The following is an 18,542-nucleotide window of genomic DNA, read 5'->3' on the forward strand; positions in this document are numbered from 1 at the left end:
AAAACCCAAAGTTTTGTTGCTTGTTTTTCCACTGGTTGGTTTTCCCGGGGGTGGGGCGGGTGCTGTGCTTCACACAGAAAGAAAAGAAAGACTTGGATTTATATAGCGCCTTTCACCAGCACCATCGGACGTCTCAAAGAGCTTTACAGCCAATGAAGTCCTTGTGGAGTGTGGTCACTGTTGCAATTTAGGAAGTCAAAGACCAAGTGTACGCTTCAGGTTAAACAGCGGCGACAATTGTCCCAGAGGGATCCGTCAGAATTCATTTCCCCGTTTAAAGTCACTCATTCTGACATTCTTCCATGTCCACATCATGAAAACTGCTCATGTAATCTCGTCACGCTGTAATTACAGCTTCCTATCAGAGGTGGCACTGCAGCACCACCAGTGGCCGGAGAGTGTACCGTGTGGTATTTGCATATTTATCCCTCAACCAACATCACTGAAACGGATTAGAATCATAGAATGGTTACAGCACGGAAGGTCATTCTGCCCGTCAAGTCCGTGCTGATTCTCAGCTAGTCCCACTCCCCCGCCCTGTCCCTGTAGCACTGCAATATTTTTCCCTTCAGATACTTACCCAACTCTCTATTGAAAGATAAGGTTGAGTCTGCCTCCCCCACCCTTTCAGGCCGTGCATTCCAGATCCCAACCACTCACTGCCTAAAAAAGTATTTTCTTACATCACCTTTGGTTCTTTTGCCAATCACCTTAAATCTGTGTCCTCTGGTTCTCGACCCTTCCGCCAATGGGAACAGTTTCTCTCTCTCTACTCTGTGCAGACCGATCATGATTTTGAACACCTCGATCAAATCTCCTCTCAACCTTCTTTGCTCCAAGGAGAACAACCCCAGCTTCTCCAGTCTATCCACGTAACTGGAGCCCCTCATCCCTGGAATCAATCTCGTAAATCTTTTCTGCATCTTCTTTAAGACCTTCACATCCTTCCTAAAGTGCGGTGCCCAGAATTGGACACAGTCGACAATTGGGGCCAAGCCAGTGTTTTAAACAGGTTGATCATAATTTCCACACTTTTGCACTCCAGACCTCGATTTATGAAGCCCAGGATCCCGTAAGCCTTTTCACCCTGGTCATTATCACATTGCTGTTTCTGGGAGCTTGCTGTGAGTAAATTGGCTGTCGAGTTTCCTACATTACAACAGTGACTACACTTAATTGACTGTAAAGTTCCAGGACATCGCTGTAGGAGATCCTCAGGGCAGTGTCCTAGCCCTAGCCGAAGTGGGGATGTTCGCTGATGATTGCATAGTGTTCAGTTCCATTAGCAACTCCTCCAGATAATGAAGCACTCTGTGCCAGCATGCACCAAGTCCTTCAGGCTTGGGCTGGTAAGTAGCAAGTAACATTCGCGCCACACAAGTGCCAGCCAATGATTATCTCCAACAAGAGAGTCTAACCATCTCCCCTTGACATTCAACGGCATTACCATCGTCGAATCCTCCACCATCAACATCCTGTGGGTCACCATCAATCAGAAACTTGAACTGGATCAGCCTCATAAATATTGTGGCTGCAAGAATGATTATTTTTATATAAAAGCGCTTTGAAAGAGGCTATATAAATGGAAGTTCTTGATTCTATGTCACGCACCTCTATAACAAACGGAGCCCACATTGTAGTTGGGTACTTCTACAATCCAGTACTGGTCTATCCTCAATAAAATGACACAAGGACTCTGCTGTCTCAGCGGATTCGCACTGCATCGAGCGGGGAGGTCCCTGATGTAATCCCGTGTGTGTGCTGAGGGAGTTGGCTGATCTCGGGTAGGTTGCGACAGCTAACCTCGGGATGGATCCTGGGAGCTAGGGCAGGAGCATTATTGACCAGGGTTTCACCTCCTGACTGCCATCTGGTAGCTTCTGCTGGTGAGTGAATGTGTGGATTTTGGGTCGGAATTTAACAGGGAGGGCACGCGCGCGGGGCAAGAAGAGTTGGGCTGTGATGCTACATGCAGTCGACTAGCCCACCCCAAGCCACGCAGGAAAGAATGACTGTGAGGGTGAGGCAAGGGAAGACACTTGTCAAGGGAGGAGTTGGGGGGCAAAAGCTTATACAAGGACCAAAAAACATAGGAATTTCCATTGAGCTAGACATCGATGGATCGCCTTTGGATTCTGAAGTGACACAATGAACAGGAAACACTTCTCAAGTCACAAATTCTCAACTGGCTTGTGGATCATAAAATAATCGTTTTCTTCAACAATGTGTTCCTGGTAAATCAGACGCAAATAAAATGATGCCAGTACTTTACAGCAAAAATATTATATTTTCTGTTATACAAAATACAATCACGTTCTCATGTACGAAAATATACACATCCGTATTTTTCCCATTCTTAGCGTTTTACATTCAAAAAGATAAAAGTCAACACCAGCACAGTCTTGTTTTTTTTTGTTATTTTCTTCCTGTAAACATTGATCCAATGCCGAGGGCAGGGTGTCCGGATTTACACAACGTGCAAGTAATGTCAGGACGCCTGTCCCATTGTGAGTTGTGCACACACACACACACCACACACGTACAAACCCGAGTGTGCAAGAGGCGGTCGCCAACTGTTGAGCTGGAACCTGGGGGTGAATGGGTGAAGCATGCAAAGGCTTTTGCCACCATTTGGGTAGAGGCACAAGGGGGTCATGGAACAAGGACGCTCACAATTATATTCTGCGCAGTTTTACATTGAACGAACGCCAGCTGGTACCGACACGTTACATCGACTCTAATGTGTAGGGATTTTCGGCCCGGGGCTGAATTTGATCGGTTTTTTTTTTGCAATAATTTTCAAACATTTTTTATTACAGTTCTGCCGAGATCGATTCAAGCGCTCTTGTGTGTTTTTAAGTCAACTTCTGCAATGATCAGTCCAGGAAGGTGCTGGCAGATTTTCCAAACGGGCAACATTTCAACAGCATTCGTAGTCAGGTAGTGAGTGATAGCACATGAACATGTTTACTGGAGTTTCTTGCGGGATTTCACACTCTTAACGCAGACTGGTCGACCTCCTGTGTCGATGCACAAAGGAAGTCAACACCAGAGGAGTCTTCAGGTGAAGTAGGGTTAGAGGTCCGGGGTGGGGAGGGGTAACTGGACCAAGGTGTGGATGTGATTCAAACCCCCATTTTAAGGCTAATTTACCGCAAGTTATAATGTAACTGGGGTGGGGTACTGAGGTTGAATGATCAGCCATGATCATATTGAATGGTGGTGCAGGCTCGAAGGGCCGAATGGCCTACTTACTGCTCCTATTTTCTATGTAAACAGCCCATTGTGTAAATGTGTCATGCTGCAATTACACCCTCACATCAGTGGTGGCGCTGTGCAGTGTGGGTATAATTAGCACAACAAATTTACATAGGCACTTTCCCCATTATAAATGTGGACAGGGATTTAGAACAGGAACAGTTGTCAGGAGGCTCACGTCGGTGGAAGATTTATAAAATATATAGATATTGGGAAGTGAAGCTGTTAAGACTCTTTACAGGGTTTACACACACACATATAGGGACAGAAGCCGGCCATTTGGCCCCTCTAGCCTGTTCCCCCATTCAGTGGCTGATCTGTACCTCATCTCCTTCAAGTTGCCTTTCCGACATCACTTGATACCATTACCTTATAACAATCTTATCACCCTCAGTCTTGGAAAATTTCAATTGACCCAGTGTCCATAGCCTTTTATGGGGGGGGGGGAGTTACAGATTACCACCAACCTTGTGTGTGTATATGTATATAAAACAGCTAGCGATGCACCATTTTTCTATGATTTCAGAAAATGCCCTATGTTAAAAGAAGCCAAGGCAATATCTTGGAAAAAAATATATAATTGTCTCTATTAACTACACAAAAGTGAGGATGACCCGCTACAGAACATTGGGGTCATCAATGAGCCTGATCACGGACACAGTTCTGAAGCCCCCTTTCACAGAACGTTCACATGTTCAGGCTGCATTTTAGTTTGCTGTGGTTGCAAATTTAAATCTTAAATTCACGAAGGAGTGGGGGAGGGCAGCCTTTATTCGGCCAATCCCTGCGGCCCTCATCACGTTGCTCAGTCAGGGGTCGCTGTCGGCATTGTACCTGCCCAGCATGCTGGCAGGGAATTGGTGGGGTGAGGGTGTCACACACCAAGGTCCTGCCCCCTCCCCAAAATCAAAATTGGCAATTCTGGCTGACGGTCTACCTTACCATTGAAAGATTTACATTTATATAGCGCCTTTCACATAGTTCTTTGCAGCCAATTACGTGCTTTTGCAATGTGGGAAACAGCAGCCAGTTTGCGCACAGCAAGCTCCCACAATACAACAATGTGATAATGACCCAATAATCTGTTTTAGTGGTGGTGATTGAGAGATAAATATTGGCCAGGACACCAGGGATAACTCCTGCTCTTCTTTGAAATAGTGCCATGGGATCTTTTACATCCACCTGAGAGGGCAGACGGGGCCTCGGTTTAGCGTCTCATCCAAAAGACGGCACCTCCGAAAGTGCAGTGCTCCCTCAGCACTGCACTGGAGTGTCAGCCTAGATTTATGTGCTCAAGTTCCTGGAGTGGGATTTGAACCCACAACCGTCTGACTCAGAGGCGAGTGTACTACCCACTGAACCATAGCTGACACTGAGTTGGCAGGGTAAGGATTAGATGGGCTGTTCGCTCCTCAACAAGGCCCACCCAGGTTTACTGCGCTTTGTTGCAGTACCGAGCCCAGTGAATTGGAATCGCTGCCCGCCACCCCTAATCTATTTTAACTGCGGCAAGCTTGGCCTGTTTATAATGGGGAGGTGGGTGCAGATGGAAAAGGACAGTGCTAGGTCTTTTAAATCAAACCCTCGCCAAACGTGAAGTACAGAGATCAGACGGACATTCGTTCATCGCCATTTATTTCACTGCCACATCTTGGAGAGCTCTCTTGGCATTTAACCAGCAGCATTTCTGGTTCCCTTCAATGGAAGGGAGAGGCTGTGGCCAATTGCCAGTCCCAATTTCCCCGAATGCAACTGAGTAAGTAAGGGTTGACCTTACTTTGTTTAATCCCACAGTGGGTTTTGTCAATTGGCATTTTTCTGAAAGCACTGGAGTACCCGAGCGACGAGTGCTAGAAATTAATATCGAATGAGATGGCTGGAAGGGAATTCTAAATTGCCAATTAGGCTTTTGAAAAACTCTTTGCGATTTGCCCGCGAGGGTAACAAAGATTTAAAGTTATGGGAGATTCATACCCTGTTGTAGCACCCAAGGGCCCTACAATTCGACTGTGGGGACGCTTAACGCGTTGCTCTGAAATTCCTCTCTCGCGACTATTTCAGTAAAGGTACTGACCCATCATAAGTCGAACTGCCGGAAAGAGCAATTTCAGGCGGATGTGGCGATGGTTTGGCACACAAATTGGCGACCTCAAGAGGTTGGCACCAAAATACCACATTGGGTTGTCTGGCGCTAAATGAGCCCCAGAGACTGAATTACCTCAATCCTCTTCTTGGCATCATTTACTGATAATACTCCCTTCAAATGAAGATGCTGGTTCTACTGAACTCCCAACTTTTATATATAAATATATACATATATAGATATATATATAAATATATACACCGTCCTAGCTAGCCACACAAAGCTCTGATCTCAACAGCTTTAAGGGCAGCAGGGAACTTTCCAGGGTGCTGGGATTGTGCTTCGAGGCTGAAACACTCTCAAAGGAATTAATGGCAACTAGTCCTAGGCAGTCCAGGCCAAGTTGAGTTCGAAGGTGGGGGAGTAATTGGATCAGGAGGTGCCGATATCAGTCAGTCCCTGTTTGCAGGTCATTAAATGCTGTCTAGATTTCCATTAAAATTGCGATGTAAACATTTAGTAATGGAACCTGTCTTTGTAAACTTGTCATGCTGTACATAGACGCGTGTGTACAACCAACAGCTTGCAATTACAGAGCGCGATTAATGTGGGAAACCTTCCAAGGCGTTCACACACACACACACACACACGGCCGTGCACAGTTATGCTATTAATATGCCCTTATGTAAATGATGTGCTGTGAATCTCTACAGAAATTATAGCCATGAGAAAATCAGTGTGCAATATTTCTCCTGCAACAAGGTTATAATTAACCATTGGCAACATGTTATAGGCTGGAGTGGACATAGATAAGGGGTAGACTTCAGCACCAAGTGCACAGCTTCGCACAATGGGACTGCGAATTGGGAAATTGGGCCCGGAGAGGCACCTCGACCCCTTGCTCCTGATTTCCCAACCCGCGCTCCTGGGAAAATCTACCCCTGTAGTGTTTGGCCTGGTCCACCTTTCCAGAGCCACCTCGCTGGGACTTTGTGCCTGGCAGGCTGTGGGCGCCTGGCATTCTCCTCCCAGCTGTCCATCGACCCGAGGGGGTTCAGTCAACAAGAGGACCACGCTGGAACAGCACCACACTGACGGGAAACACCAGCCTGTGTCTCAGACCTGAAACTCTCCTCTACATGTTGCAGCGACAGAATGGCTGGAGACGCCAGAGACAATCCCTGCACACAGTTGCAAACCACGGGTACACAAGAAAATGTGAATATGATCTGCAGACGACCGAGAGCTTCTTCACTGGCGACTCCTAAAGAAAACGTTCAGCTGACATCTCACCAAATGCAGCGTTTGCAGTCACTGGTATTCACACAGATTTCAGAACGTGTAAAGCAGAGGAATCAAATAACAAGCTTATATCACACGCGAAGGAAGTGAGGACTATCTCCTTGGTAACAAAGTAGACGCACTGGTCCATGTCCAAAGTGTATCTTTCAAATCTTACTCGCAGGCTTGTGATATTAGTGTATGAGTAAAAGATTATTAGCAGGACGTGTTTAACTGGTTCAAAAATTACTGCTCACCCTTAAACCTCAATTGCTTTGAGAACATTAACAATTTGTGGGCATGGAAGCAATTTTAGCTTGCTGATAATTGCCACGGCAACCGATAGCTCGCAACCCATCTTTGCTTAAAGTTATCCCAGCTGGCTAGTTCCAATTCCTACGCCCCATTGCATTGTCCAGGTAAAGGGGTTTTAAAGCCATTGCGTCTGGCAGTCATTCCAGATATACCGACCATTATCAAACTCTCAAAGTAATTCGTGCAGCAAGCTCTATAAAACAAAGGGTTAACTCGACTATGCAACCCCCTTCCCCTCCCCACCCCATCATCCGACTCTGCACTTATACAAATGTGTAAGATGGGTTGGAATCTGCAGAGCTCAGAACACCAATGCCTTTTGTTTTAAACTGGACGCACACACAAATCGGTGTTCAACTTTGTAATTCATTAAAGTGATTCTCTTTTTGGTATTATTGAAACATCCTACAGATTGAAAAAAAAATCGAATCGTCCCCCCTTCAATACAGATTTGATCAATGCTGCCAATAATTTAAGTTCATTTATGTTTCTCGAGGGGTCTCTTGAGTTCCTGCAGTCTCACACACACACACACAAAACACAGAAGAGGGTGTTATGGTTCCAAGCCTTTAAAACACACACTGAGCCCTCCACAAACCAGCCTCTGGATCTGCAGGTCAATTCTTTTCTTATGCCATGCACAGCCCAGCCCCCGCATGGCCTACATTGCTGACCGCATGGCCTCAGAGTGCACGCTGGCGAGGTTGGAGGTCGCAGGTCAATCTGGGGGTGGGGGGTCACCTGACGCAACTCTTCCAACACAGGTATGCTCGCAGAGAACAATCAATTGTGGCTTCCTTCTGGACCTCTTCCTTTCCCCCCCCGGGGCAGCTCGTTTCGAGATTTCAGATTGGAAAGGGGGCTGACGGGCCCTTTGGATTAAACCCCCCCTCCCCTCCACTTCTCAAAAAGTACAGGGGGATGGGGGGGGGGGGGGGGGGAGCAGGGGAGGCGTCTCTTCTCGGTCATGTAGCAGCACTGGACGCCATTCTCTGAGAGACGGTGGGAGTCGCGGCCAAGGCCAGGAAAATCAAGCTGCATTTTTCTTCGGCTTTCACTGCGGCCACGCAGTGCGAGAGTCCGGCGCAGCCTCCCGCCACCGCCGCGGGGCCTTCCGCGAAATAAAAGAGGCAATGAAAATCGACATCGCTGAATCTTTCCCTATTCATATGACCTTCGACGGATCCTGCTTGCTTATGAGCACCTCCAACAGCCGCAGCTTTGCCTTGACGTGCTTGTACTCGCTGTATTCCTCGGCCATGGGAGCACGGTCTTCTTTCTGCACGTTCCTGCGCAAAACAAGAGCGGCTTGAGTGGAATTCCACATTTCAACATCCTTACATCTCCCCCCCCCCCCTCCAACAACTACTCTACTCTGGTCTGGTTATTCTGGTGCGATTTTCGTTGAATGAGCTTGCATTTATATAGAGCACCTTTCCCATTCTCATTATGCCCAAAGTGCCTCACAATGAAGTACTTTTTGACGTACAATCACTGTTATTTTGAAGGCAAATTCAGCAGCCAATTTGCACAGAGCAAGGTCCCCCACAGATTTGATTTTTTTTTTAGTGATGTTGGTTGAGAGACGGGGCCTCGGTTTAACGTCTCATCCAAAAGACGGCACCTCCGACAGTGCAGCACTCCCTCAGCACTGCACTGGGAGTGTCAGCTTTGTTTATGTGTTGAACTCTCCTAGAGTGGGACTTGAACCCACAACTTTTTAAACTCACGAGGCGAGAGTGATACCCACTGAGTCACAGATGTACCCTGTTAAACAGCCTACTGCCAAGAGCCCCAAACCTTTCTCTATGCTGAGCTCTTCAGGAGATTCGTGTCTCGTGTGCGCCCCTCCCCCCTTTCTAAGAAACAATATTTTTGCATAACTTTTCAGAGGTTTACTTGGCCATTATCATTGCTGTTTGTGGGAGCTTGCTGTGTGCAAATTGGAATTCAGAAAAATGAGAGGTGATCTTATCGAAACATATAAGATTATGAGGGGACTTGGCAAGGTGGATGCAGAGAGGATGTTTCCACTGATGGGGGAGACTAGAACTAGGGGGCATGATCTTAGAATAAGGGGCTGCCCATTTAAAACTGAGAAGAGGAGGAATTTCTTCTCTCAGAGGGTTGTAAATCTGTGGAATTTGCTGCCTCAGAGAGCTGTGGAAGCTGGATCATTGAATAAATTTAAGACAGAGATAGACAGTTTCTTAACCGATAAGAGAATAAGGGGTTATGGGGAGCGGGCAGGAAGTGGAGCTGAGTCCATGATCGGATCAGCCATGATTATATTAAATAGTGGAGCAGGCTCGAGGGGCCGTATGGCCTACTCCTGCTCCTATTTCTTATGTTCTTATGTAAACCGACTACCATGTTTCCCACATTACAACAGTGACTACACTCCAAAAAGTATTTTATTGACTGTAAAGGGCTTTGGGACGTGCTATATAAATGCAAGTTTTTTCCCTTTTGTTAGCGGCAATTCTAACCAGGACAAAGATCTCACGAACTTGACCCCGGGTGAGGCTGGCTGTTGGCAGTAGAGAGAGAATTGTATAAATTTACCAGGGTAGCACATGTCATTGGTCAATGCATGTTCCAGTAATCTAACCCACCAGCAAAACTACAACCTGCATTTATATAGCGCCCTTTAACGCAGGAAAATGTCCCGAGGCGGTTCTCACAGGATTGTATTCGGACAAAGGTTGACACCGAGCAAAAAGGGGAGGCGTTGGGAGGGTTGACTGGAAGCTTGGTCAAAGAGGATAGATTTTAAGGAGAGGGAGTTGAGAAGGCAGGGAGGTTCAGGGAGGGAATTCCAGAATTGAGGACCTCGATGGCTGAAGGCACGGTCGGCAATAGTGGGGTGAAGCGAGTGAGGGATGTGTCGGAGCAATCGCTCGAAGCAGTTAGAGACCACCAGAGAAGCAAGCAGCATCCATTCTGAAATGTGTTTTTACCGTCTAATGACGAAAAGTGTTTGGAACCAGATCCTGCAGCAATATGCAAGTGTCTACATTACAAGGTGCCTTAAGTCTGGAATTCCCCTGGTCAGCTAACAGGCTGGGTTCCTCCTCACGATGCTGACCAATGATGGAGCCCCCAGCAGCGGGAAACTGATCCCTCTTCCACACAAACATTTCTCAGGACGATCGTGTTTCGGTCGAAGGTGACATTAAAGACACCTTCCTGTTACACTCGTGACCGATGTGTCAGCCATGGCTCATTTGGTAGCACCCTTGCTTCTAAGTCAGAAAGTCGGGGATTCATGTCCCAAACCAAAGACTTCAGCACATAAATCTAGGCTGACACTGCAGTGCTGAGGGAGCGCTGCACTGTCGGAGAAATGTATGGCACACAAGGTGACCATTTGGCCCATTCATGCCTGTGCCGGCCGAGAAAGAGTTATCCAGCCTAATCCCACTTTCCAGCTCTTGGTCCGTAGCCCTGTAGGTTACGGCACTTCAAGTGCACATCCAAGTACTTTTAAAAATGCGATGAGGGTTTCTGCCTTTACCACCCTTTCAGTCAGTGAGTTCCAGCCCAATTCAAGTCCCACTCCAGGGATTTGAGCACATAATCCAGGCTGACACTCCCAGTGCAGTCCTGAGGGAGTGCTGCACTGTCGGAGGTACCATCTTTAGGAGGAGGTATTAAACTCTGTTTGCCCTCTCAGGTAGATTTAAAAGGTCCCATGGCACTATACAAAGAAGGGCAAGGGAGTTCTTCCAGTGTCCTGGATATCATTCATCGCTCAACCAGCATTACTAAAAAACAGATAATCTGGTGATTATCTCGCCGCTATGTTGCATTTAGGGTTAGGGTTAGGGCCGTCTATCAGGTGAGGCATTAAACCTCTCAGCTACCTTTCAACTCTTACAGTTAGAGGGTCAAGCAAGTGGCTAAGACTCAAATCGCCTTAAGCTGAAATGTTTTAGTTCAATGGTTTAGTACAGAGGAGATTTATGAGGATCTTGCCTGGACTGGAGAATTTTAGCTATGAGAAAAGATTGGATAGGCTGGGTTTGTTTTCTTTGGAACAGAGGAGGCTGAGGGGAGACCTGATTGAGGTGTATAAAATTATGAGGGGCCTGGATAGAGTGGATAGGAAGGACCCGTTTCCCTTAGCAAAGAGGCCATCAACCAGGGGGCATAGATTTAAAGTAATTGGTAGTTATTTGGGGGGATTTGAGGAGAAATTTCTTCATCCAGAGGGTGGTTGGGGTCTGGAACTCACAGCCTGAAAGGGTGGTGGAGGCAGAAACCCTCACCACATTTAAAAAGTACTTGGATGTGCACCTGAAGTGCCGCAACCTACAGGGCTACGGACCAAGAGCTGGAAAGTGGGATTAGGCTTGGTCTGCCGGCGCAGACACGATTGGCCAAAATGGCCTCCTTCCCTGCAGTAAATTTCTATGATTCAATGATTCAACGAGAAGCGGGTTTGTCTCCCAAAGCGTTGGAACGGATTTATTCCAGGGGTGCATAATAATAGTCTCCTAAAATTCCTACATTTTGGATTGTTCCGAGAATCCAGCCGCTGTTCTTTTAACTATTGTTCTATTAACTGACATCGGTAGTGGGGAAAATGTTGGAATCAATTATTAAGGATGAAATAGCAGCGCATTTGCAGAGCAGTGACAGGATTGGTCCAAGTCAGCATGGATTTATGAAAGGGAAATCATGCTTGACAAATCTTCTGGATTTTTTTGAGGATGTGGCTGGTAGGGTGTATTGGGGAGAACCAGTGGATGTGGTGTATTTGAACTTTCAAAAGGCCTTTGACGGGGTCCCGCAAAAGAGATTGGTGTGCAAGGTCGGGCCGCGTGATGTTGGGGGTGGTGTACTGGCGTGGATGGAGAGTTGGTTGGCAGACGGGAGGCAGAGAGTCGGGATGAACGGGTCCTTTTCAGAGTGGGGGGCGGTGGCTGGTGGAGTGCCGGGGGGATCAGTGCTGGGACCCCAGCTATTTACAATATATATTAATGATTTGGATGAAGGAATTGAGTGTAATATCTCCAACTTTGCAGATGACACTAAGCTAGGTGGCGGTGTAAGTTGCGAGGAGGATGCTGGGAGGCTGCAGGGTGATTTGGACAGGTTAGGTGGGTGGGCAAATGCATGGCAGATGCAGTATAATGTAGATAAATGTGAGGTTATCCACTTTGGTGGCAAAAACACGAAGGCAGAATATTATCTGAATGGTGGCGGATTGGGAGAAGGGGAGATGCAACGAGACCTGGGTGTCATGGTTCATCAGTCACTGAAAGTTGGCATGCAGGTGCAGCAGGCGATGAAGAAGGCAAATGGCATATTGGCCTTCATAGCTAGGGGATTTGAGTATAGGAGCAGGGAGATCTTACTGCAATTGTATAGGGCCTTGGTGAGGCCACATCTGGAATATTGTGTTCAGTTTTGGTCTCCTAATCTGAGGAAGGACGTTCTTGCTATAGAGGGAGTGCAGCGAAGGTTCACCAGACTGATTCCAGGGATGGCTGGACTGACATATGAGGAGAGACTGGATCAACTGGGCCTTTATACACTGGAGTTTAGAAGGATGAGGGGGGATCTCAGAAACGTACAAGATTCTGATGGGATTGGACAGGTTAGATGCGGGAAGAATGTTCCCGATGTTGGGGAAGTCCAGAACCAGGGGACACAGTCTTAGGATAAGGGGTAGGCCATTTAGGACTGAGATGAGGAGAAACTTCTTCATGCAGAGAGTTGTTAACCTGTGGAATTCCCTGCCGCAGAGAGTTGTTGATGCCAGTTCATTGGATATATTCAAGAGGGAGTTAGATATGGCCCTTACGGCTAAAGGGATCAAGGGGTATGGAGAGAAAGCAGGAAAGGGGTACTGAGGTGAATGATCAGCCATGATCTTATTGAATGGTGGTGCAGGCTCGAAGGGCCGAATGGCCTACTCCTGCACCTATTTTCTATGTTTCTATGTTTCTATGGAAGTTTGAACAAAGAAAGAGGAAAACAAGCGATCTGCTGGGATTAATTTGTTTCAACATTTGATTGAATGCCATTAAATATCACCACTAAAATGTACTAATGAAAAACCAACCTTCCATTCTCCTGAAAAAATGTGTCTTCAAATTCCCTCAGGGATTTGCGAAGCCTTTTCTTGTCAGCTCTTGCTTCTTGCAGCTGTTCCAGAAGCTCTGGCCTAGAAATGTCAGAATAAAATGTTAGTCGTGAAGTATTACATTATATGAAGTATTAAAAACAACCAATTACATGTATTTTGGCCCTCTATAGCAGCTAGGGCCAACATAAGAAATAGGAGCAGAAGTCTGCCATTTGGCCCCTCGAGCCTGCTCCATCATTCAATAAGATCATGGCTGATCTGATCTTGGCTTCAACTCCACTTTCCTGGCTCGCTCTCCATAACCCTTCACTCCCTTATTGTTCAAAAATCTGTCTATCGCTACCTTAAATATACTCAATGACCCAGCCTCCACAGCTCTCCGGGGTAAAGAATTCCAAAGATTCATGACACTCAAGAGAATAAATTTCTCATCTCCATTTGAAATGGGTGACCCCTTATTCTGAAACTATGCCCCTTAGTTCTAGATTCTCTCACAAGGGGAAACATTCTGCATCTACCCCCGTCCAGCCCGCTCACAATCTTATACGTTTCAATAAGATCACCTCTCATTCTTCCAAACTCCAGTGAGTACAGGCCCAATCTGCTCAACCTTTCTTCATAAGACAACCCCTTCATCTCAGGAATCAACCTTGTGAACCTTCTCTGAACAGCCTCCAATGCAAGTATATCCCTCCTTAAATAAGGAGACCAAAGCTGTACGCAGTACTCCAGGTGTGGTCTCACCAATGCCCTGTACAGTTGTAGCAAGACTTCCCGGGTCTTAAATTGCCTCTCCCGGTAAGCCCTCTGGCCGTCGGAAAGCTGCGGCCATGGGGCGGCGCAGATGGCTGCCGACTCTCCGTGAAGGGTCCGCCATTTTAGAAATTGCCCTTCCTCAGGAGCGGAGCGGTGTCTGGGACCGCTGAGCCCATTTTCCCGCCGCAATGCTGGCACCGACCCCTTACCGTGTGGCAGGGACCCTCTCGCGAACTTGCCCCCGTGAAATTGCCCCTTACCCGAAATAACCCTGCTTTTGCTGTCGGTGCACTCTGTGTGAAATGGTGGAATGGCCGCCCTTAAAGGGGAGGTGGCGCTGCCATGTTATTCTTTTTTGTCGGCTGACATCACGTGATGTTCACAAAACTCAATAAAACCCCGGCCAATTGGGTTCAGGGGATTCACGATGAGGTATGCAGTTCTGAGCCTGGTGGATGAACTGATAATGTGTCGTGTGATTGTTAAACCTTTGCTAAAAAGACAACTAGTTCTTAATTGCAATGTGTTGCCAAGAAGCCATGAAGCAGATACATTACACTGCTCAACTTCGTCTCACTCTATCAGCATAACATTCTACTTCTTTCTCCTTCATATTTGCATCTATGCTGTTCATCTCATGTGGTAGCAAGTTCCACATTCTAATCACTCTGGATAAAGAAGTTTCTCCTGAATTCGTTAGTGACTATCTTATATTTATGGCCCCTAGTTTTGGTCTCCCCTCACAAGTGGAAATATCTTCTCTATGTCTACCTTATCAAACCTCTTCCTAAAGGCCTTTTAAGGACCTCTATCAGGTCACCTCTCAACTTTCTCTTTTCTCGAGAAAAGAGCCCCACGCTGCTCAGCCTTTCCTGATGGGTATAACCTCGGAGTGTTGGAATCATCCTTGTAAGTCTTTTTTTTTGGACCTCCTCCGGTGCTTCTAAATCATTATTTGTAACACGGAGACCAGGACTGTGAACCTGGAAATAGGGTGTGGTGCAGCTCCAACTGAAGGAACAGGAGGAATGGGGCAGGTGATAGCAGAAAGAGGACGACATGGGTTTGTAGATGTGACATCGTCCATCAAAATACTGTTCCGGCTTGTGGATTCAGCCCCGAATCACCAGAATGCCACATTAGAATAAAGTAAATGAGGTGAAGACCAAACTAATACCATGTGTAAAGAAAAATGACACTATTGTGTGACTACTACTGCCACTTATATGACTGTGGGCTCAACCCATACTAGAACTTTTGTTTGATTCCAACGAGAAACAGACATATCCGTGCTAAAATGTTGTCATATGAAGAAAGGTTGAGCAGGTTGGGCCTGTACTCATTGGAGTTTAGAAGACTGATGGGTGATCTTATTAAAATGTATAAGATTCTGAGGGGGCTTGACAGGGTAGATGCAGAGAGGATGTTTCCTCTCGTGGGAGAATCTAGAACTAGGGGGCATAGTCTCAGAATAAGGGGTCACCCATTTAAAACGGAAATGAGAAACAATTTCTTCTCTCAGAGGGTCGTGAATCTTTGGAATTCTCTACCCCAGAGAGCTGTGGGGGCTGGGTCATTGAATATATTCAAGGCTGAGATAGACAAATTTTTGAACGATAAGGGAGTCAAGGGTTATGGGGAGTGGGCAGGGAAGTGGAGTTGAGGCCAAGATCAGATCAGCCATGATCTTATTAAATGGCGGAGCAGGCTCGAGGGGCCGAATGGCCAACTCCTGCTCCTATTTCTTATGTTGTTATGTACTAAGAGGACGAAGACGGCTTGCCCGACCTCTGTTGCTTGACTCACATGGAGGCCGAGTGCAGGTTGGAGAGCCTCAGGTCGAGGCTGCATCGAGTCGCCGCCTTTTCATCCACTGGCGACACAAACCCATCCGCGTCGTCGTCCAGCTGGTCCAGGAAGCTGCGGATGGTGAAGCCCGGTTTCACCGTCACCGCAAACTCAGTTTTGGCATTGCAGTCGTCTTCGGAGCCGTCCTCCTCCTCCTGAAGAACAAAAAGCAAGAACACGCCATTTTTACCACCATACAAGGTTCAGAGGGGGCGTGCCGATTATTTCCTCGGCTAGCTTTCTCCCCCCCCCCCCTCCTCACTGAAGACCCCAGCTCCTCCCTGCTGCTCCGTGCCAGGGCTGCCCGTTTCCCGTTTATGGCCCTCGGTGGTGAGTGCTGGTGGGCCTACAGACAGGGGGTGGAACCTGGGCTGGGACCGGCTTGGTCTGCACGACTCTGGATCAGGAGTAGGCAACGTTCTCCACCAACTGGGACAATGACGGCTTCTGGTACGAGACCATGTTCTTAAAAGGAAATCCTGCGAAGGAGAAAAGTTCACTAAACAAAGAAAAAAAAAAAATCACGGAAATAAAGAAGGAAAGCAACTTTTTAATAGGTCTATCGACAGATTTTTCAACGGTTTAAATTTCAAGATATAACGCCAGACCGAGTTTAAAATTCTCTTCTAGCCCGAGGCTATAATGGATATCCCACCCTTACCCTCAACGACTATCTGTCCCACCTGTGACAGGGACTGAGGTTCGTTAGATATATTCAAAAGGGAGTTGGATGTGGCCCTTACGGCTAAAAGGCTCAAGGGGTTTGGAGAGAAAGCAGGAGTGGGGTACTGAAGTTGCATGATCAGCCATGATCGTATTGAATGGTGGTGCAGGCTCGAAGGGCCGAATGCACCTATTTTCTATGTTCTCGTATTGGACTGCTCAGCCACCCAAGGACCCATTTTAAGAGTGGAAGCAAGTCTTCCTCGATTCCGAGGGACTGCCTATGATGATAATGGATCAAACGCACTACAGTACACAATGGCTGAAAGATGGCAATCTTATGCATGTGTGGCACAGTCTGAGTCTCAGTACCCACTCCTGTGCATACTGCTGTAAACTGGGTTAAGTTTTGATGTTCAATATAGAGAGCGAGGGCACTGATGAAGGAACTCAGTTATTGAGCACTGCTTTAATCCAGGCTCGTGAAACTTCAGGTTCGAGAGGGCCGGGCTGTATGCCCCTTTGCGGATATATAAATCTCACTCAGATTCACCTGTACATCTCAACGTTCAAAATTGGACTGGATGGCTGAGTGAGGGAAGAGGGGATCAAGGGATTAAAAAAAATTCAGTCTCAGGATGTGGGCGTCGCTGGCAAGGCCAGCATTTATTGCCCATCCCTAATTGCCCCTTGAGAAGGTGGTGGTGAGCCTTCTTCTTGAACCGCTGCAGTCCATGTGGTGAAGGTGCTCCCACAGTGCTGTTAGGGAGGGAGTTCCAGGATTTTGACCCAGTGACGATGAAGGAACGGCGAAATGTTTCCAAGTCGGGATGGTGTGTAATTTGGAGGGGAACTTGCAGGTGGTGGTGCACCCTTGTGCCTGCTGCCCTTGTCCTTCTAGGTGGTCGAGGTCGCAGGTTTGGGAGGTGCTGCCGAAGAAGCCTTGGCGAGTTGCTGCAGTGCATCTTGTAGATGGTGCACACTGCAGCCACGGTGCGCCGGTGGTGGAGGGAGTGAATGTTTCATCTGGCAGATATTTGCAGGATATGGGGACAGCGTGGGTAAATGTGATTAGGACTATTTGCTCGCATGCAAGGTGAACTCAGATACAGACTGGTTGGGCCAAAAAGCCTGTTTCCGTGTTATATTGCAAGAGCCTTAGCCCTTCGGGCCTGCTCCGTCATTTGATTAGATCATGGCTGATGTGTATCTCAACTCCATTTACACGCTTTTGCTCCACACTCCCTAATAACCTTACTCAACAAAAGCATTCAAATGTCCCAGCATCCACAGCCTTTTGGGGGGAAGCAAGTTCAAGATTTCCACTGCCCTTTGTGTGAAGAAGTTATATGCTTTGCTGTATCTGTGTCACGATGGTAACAAGCAGGCAGAACCCGGAACACCTTCCACTGCCCTCCATTTGAATTTGTTCCAGCATAAAAATTCTGGGAGTTGATGGGTGAACTTCGGAATTTGTCCTGTTTGTAGCTGCCTCCTGCCCATTGTAAAGCCAGTTAAACACACACCAGCCAATGGTCCCATCAAGTGGTATTCTGTGCAAACTGGTACTTTATAGTGTCAGCATTCAGGCATTGCGTACTGTGCATTATCCAAATTCACTTGTTTATCAATCCCTGCACTCCAACAACAGTTTACTTTCCCACAAGTAATACCCCTGACTTGCCTGGATCACAGAAGCCCATCTGATCTTACGTTGCAAAAGGACTCACATTTTGCCTCGGTTTTGAAATTCAGTGCTGTCCCCTCCAGCACTCCCCCCGCAACCCCCCCAAAAAAAAACATCTCATTAAGTTACGAAAAAATTCTCCAGTGAAATTTTACTCACGTGGAAAATTAGAGATCTCGTGACTGATACCCTAATAGGCAGCTTACTTATAGAATCATAGAATCTTAGAGCAGAGAAGGAGACCATTCAGCCCATCGTGCCCGTGCCGGCTCTTTGAGAGAGCTGTCCAATTAGAATCATAGAACGGTTACAGCAGGGAAGAAGGCCATTCGGCCCGTCGAGCCCGTACCAACTCTCAGCTAGTCCCACTCCCCCGCCCATTTTTTTTCCTTCAGGTACTTATACGACTCCCTTTTGAAAGCCATGATTGAGTCAGCCTCCACCACCCTTTCAAGGCAGTGCATTCCAGATCCTAACCACTCGCTGCGCAAAAAAGTTTTTTCTTACAGCGCCTTTGTTTCTTTTGCCAATCACCTTAAATCTGTGTCCTCTGG

The 18,542-nt window shown here is 47.1% G+C and overlaps 1 protein-coding gene across 4 annotated transcripts in view; it reads right to left on the reverse strand.

Moving 5' to 3' along the window:
* Positions 1 to 2,267: 2,267 nt before the first annotated feature.
* LOC139250280 (protein FAM13A-like) overlaps positions 2,268 to 18,542 on the reverse strand; it is a 111,595-nt gene continuing 95,320 nt past the window's right edge. For all 4 annotated transcript variants that reach the window (XM_070872790.1, XM_070872781.1, XM_070872794.1 and 1 more), the window contains 3 exons: positions 15,597 to 15,793; positions 13,011 to 13,112; positions 2,268 to 8,226 (listed from right to left, as the gene is read on the reverse strand). In XM_070872790.1, the coding sequence (XP_070728891.1) occupies positions 8,103 to 8,226; positions 13,011 to 13,112; positions 15,597 to 15,793 (423 nt within the window). In that variant the 3' untranslated portion in view covers positions 2,268 to 8,102. The remainder of the gene's footprint in view (positions 8,227 to 13,010; positions 13,113 to 15,596; positions 15,794 to 18,542) is intronic.

Source organism: Pristiophorus japonicus, chromosome 2, assembly GCF_044704955.1.
Source record: "Pristiophorus japonicus isolate sPriJap1 chromosome 2, sPriJap1.hap1, whole genome shotgun sequence".
Taxonomy (NCBI): domain Eukaryota; kingdom Metazoa; phylum Chordata; class Chondrichthyes; family Pristiophoridae; genus Pristiophorus; species Pristiophorus japonicus.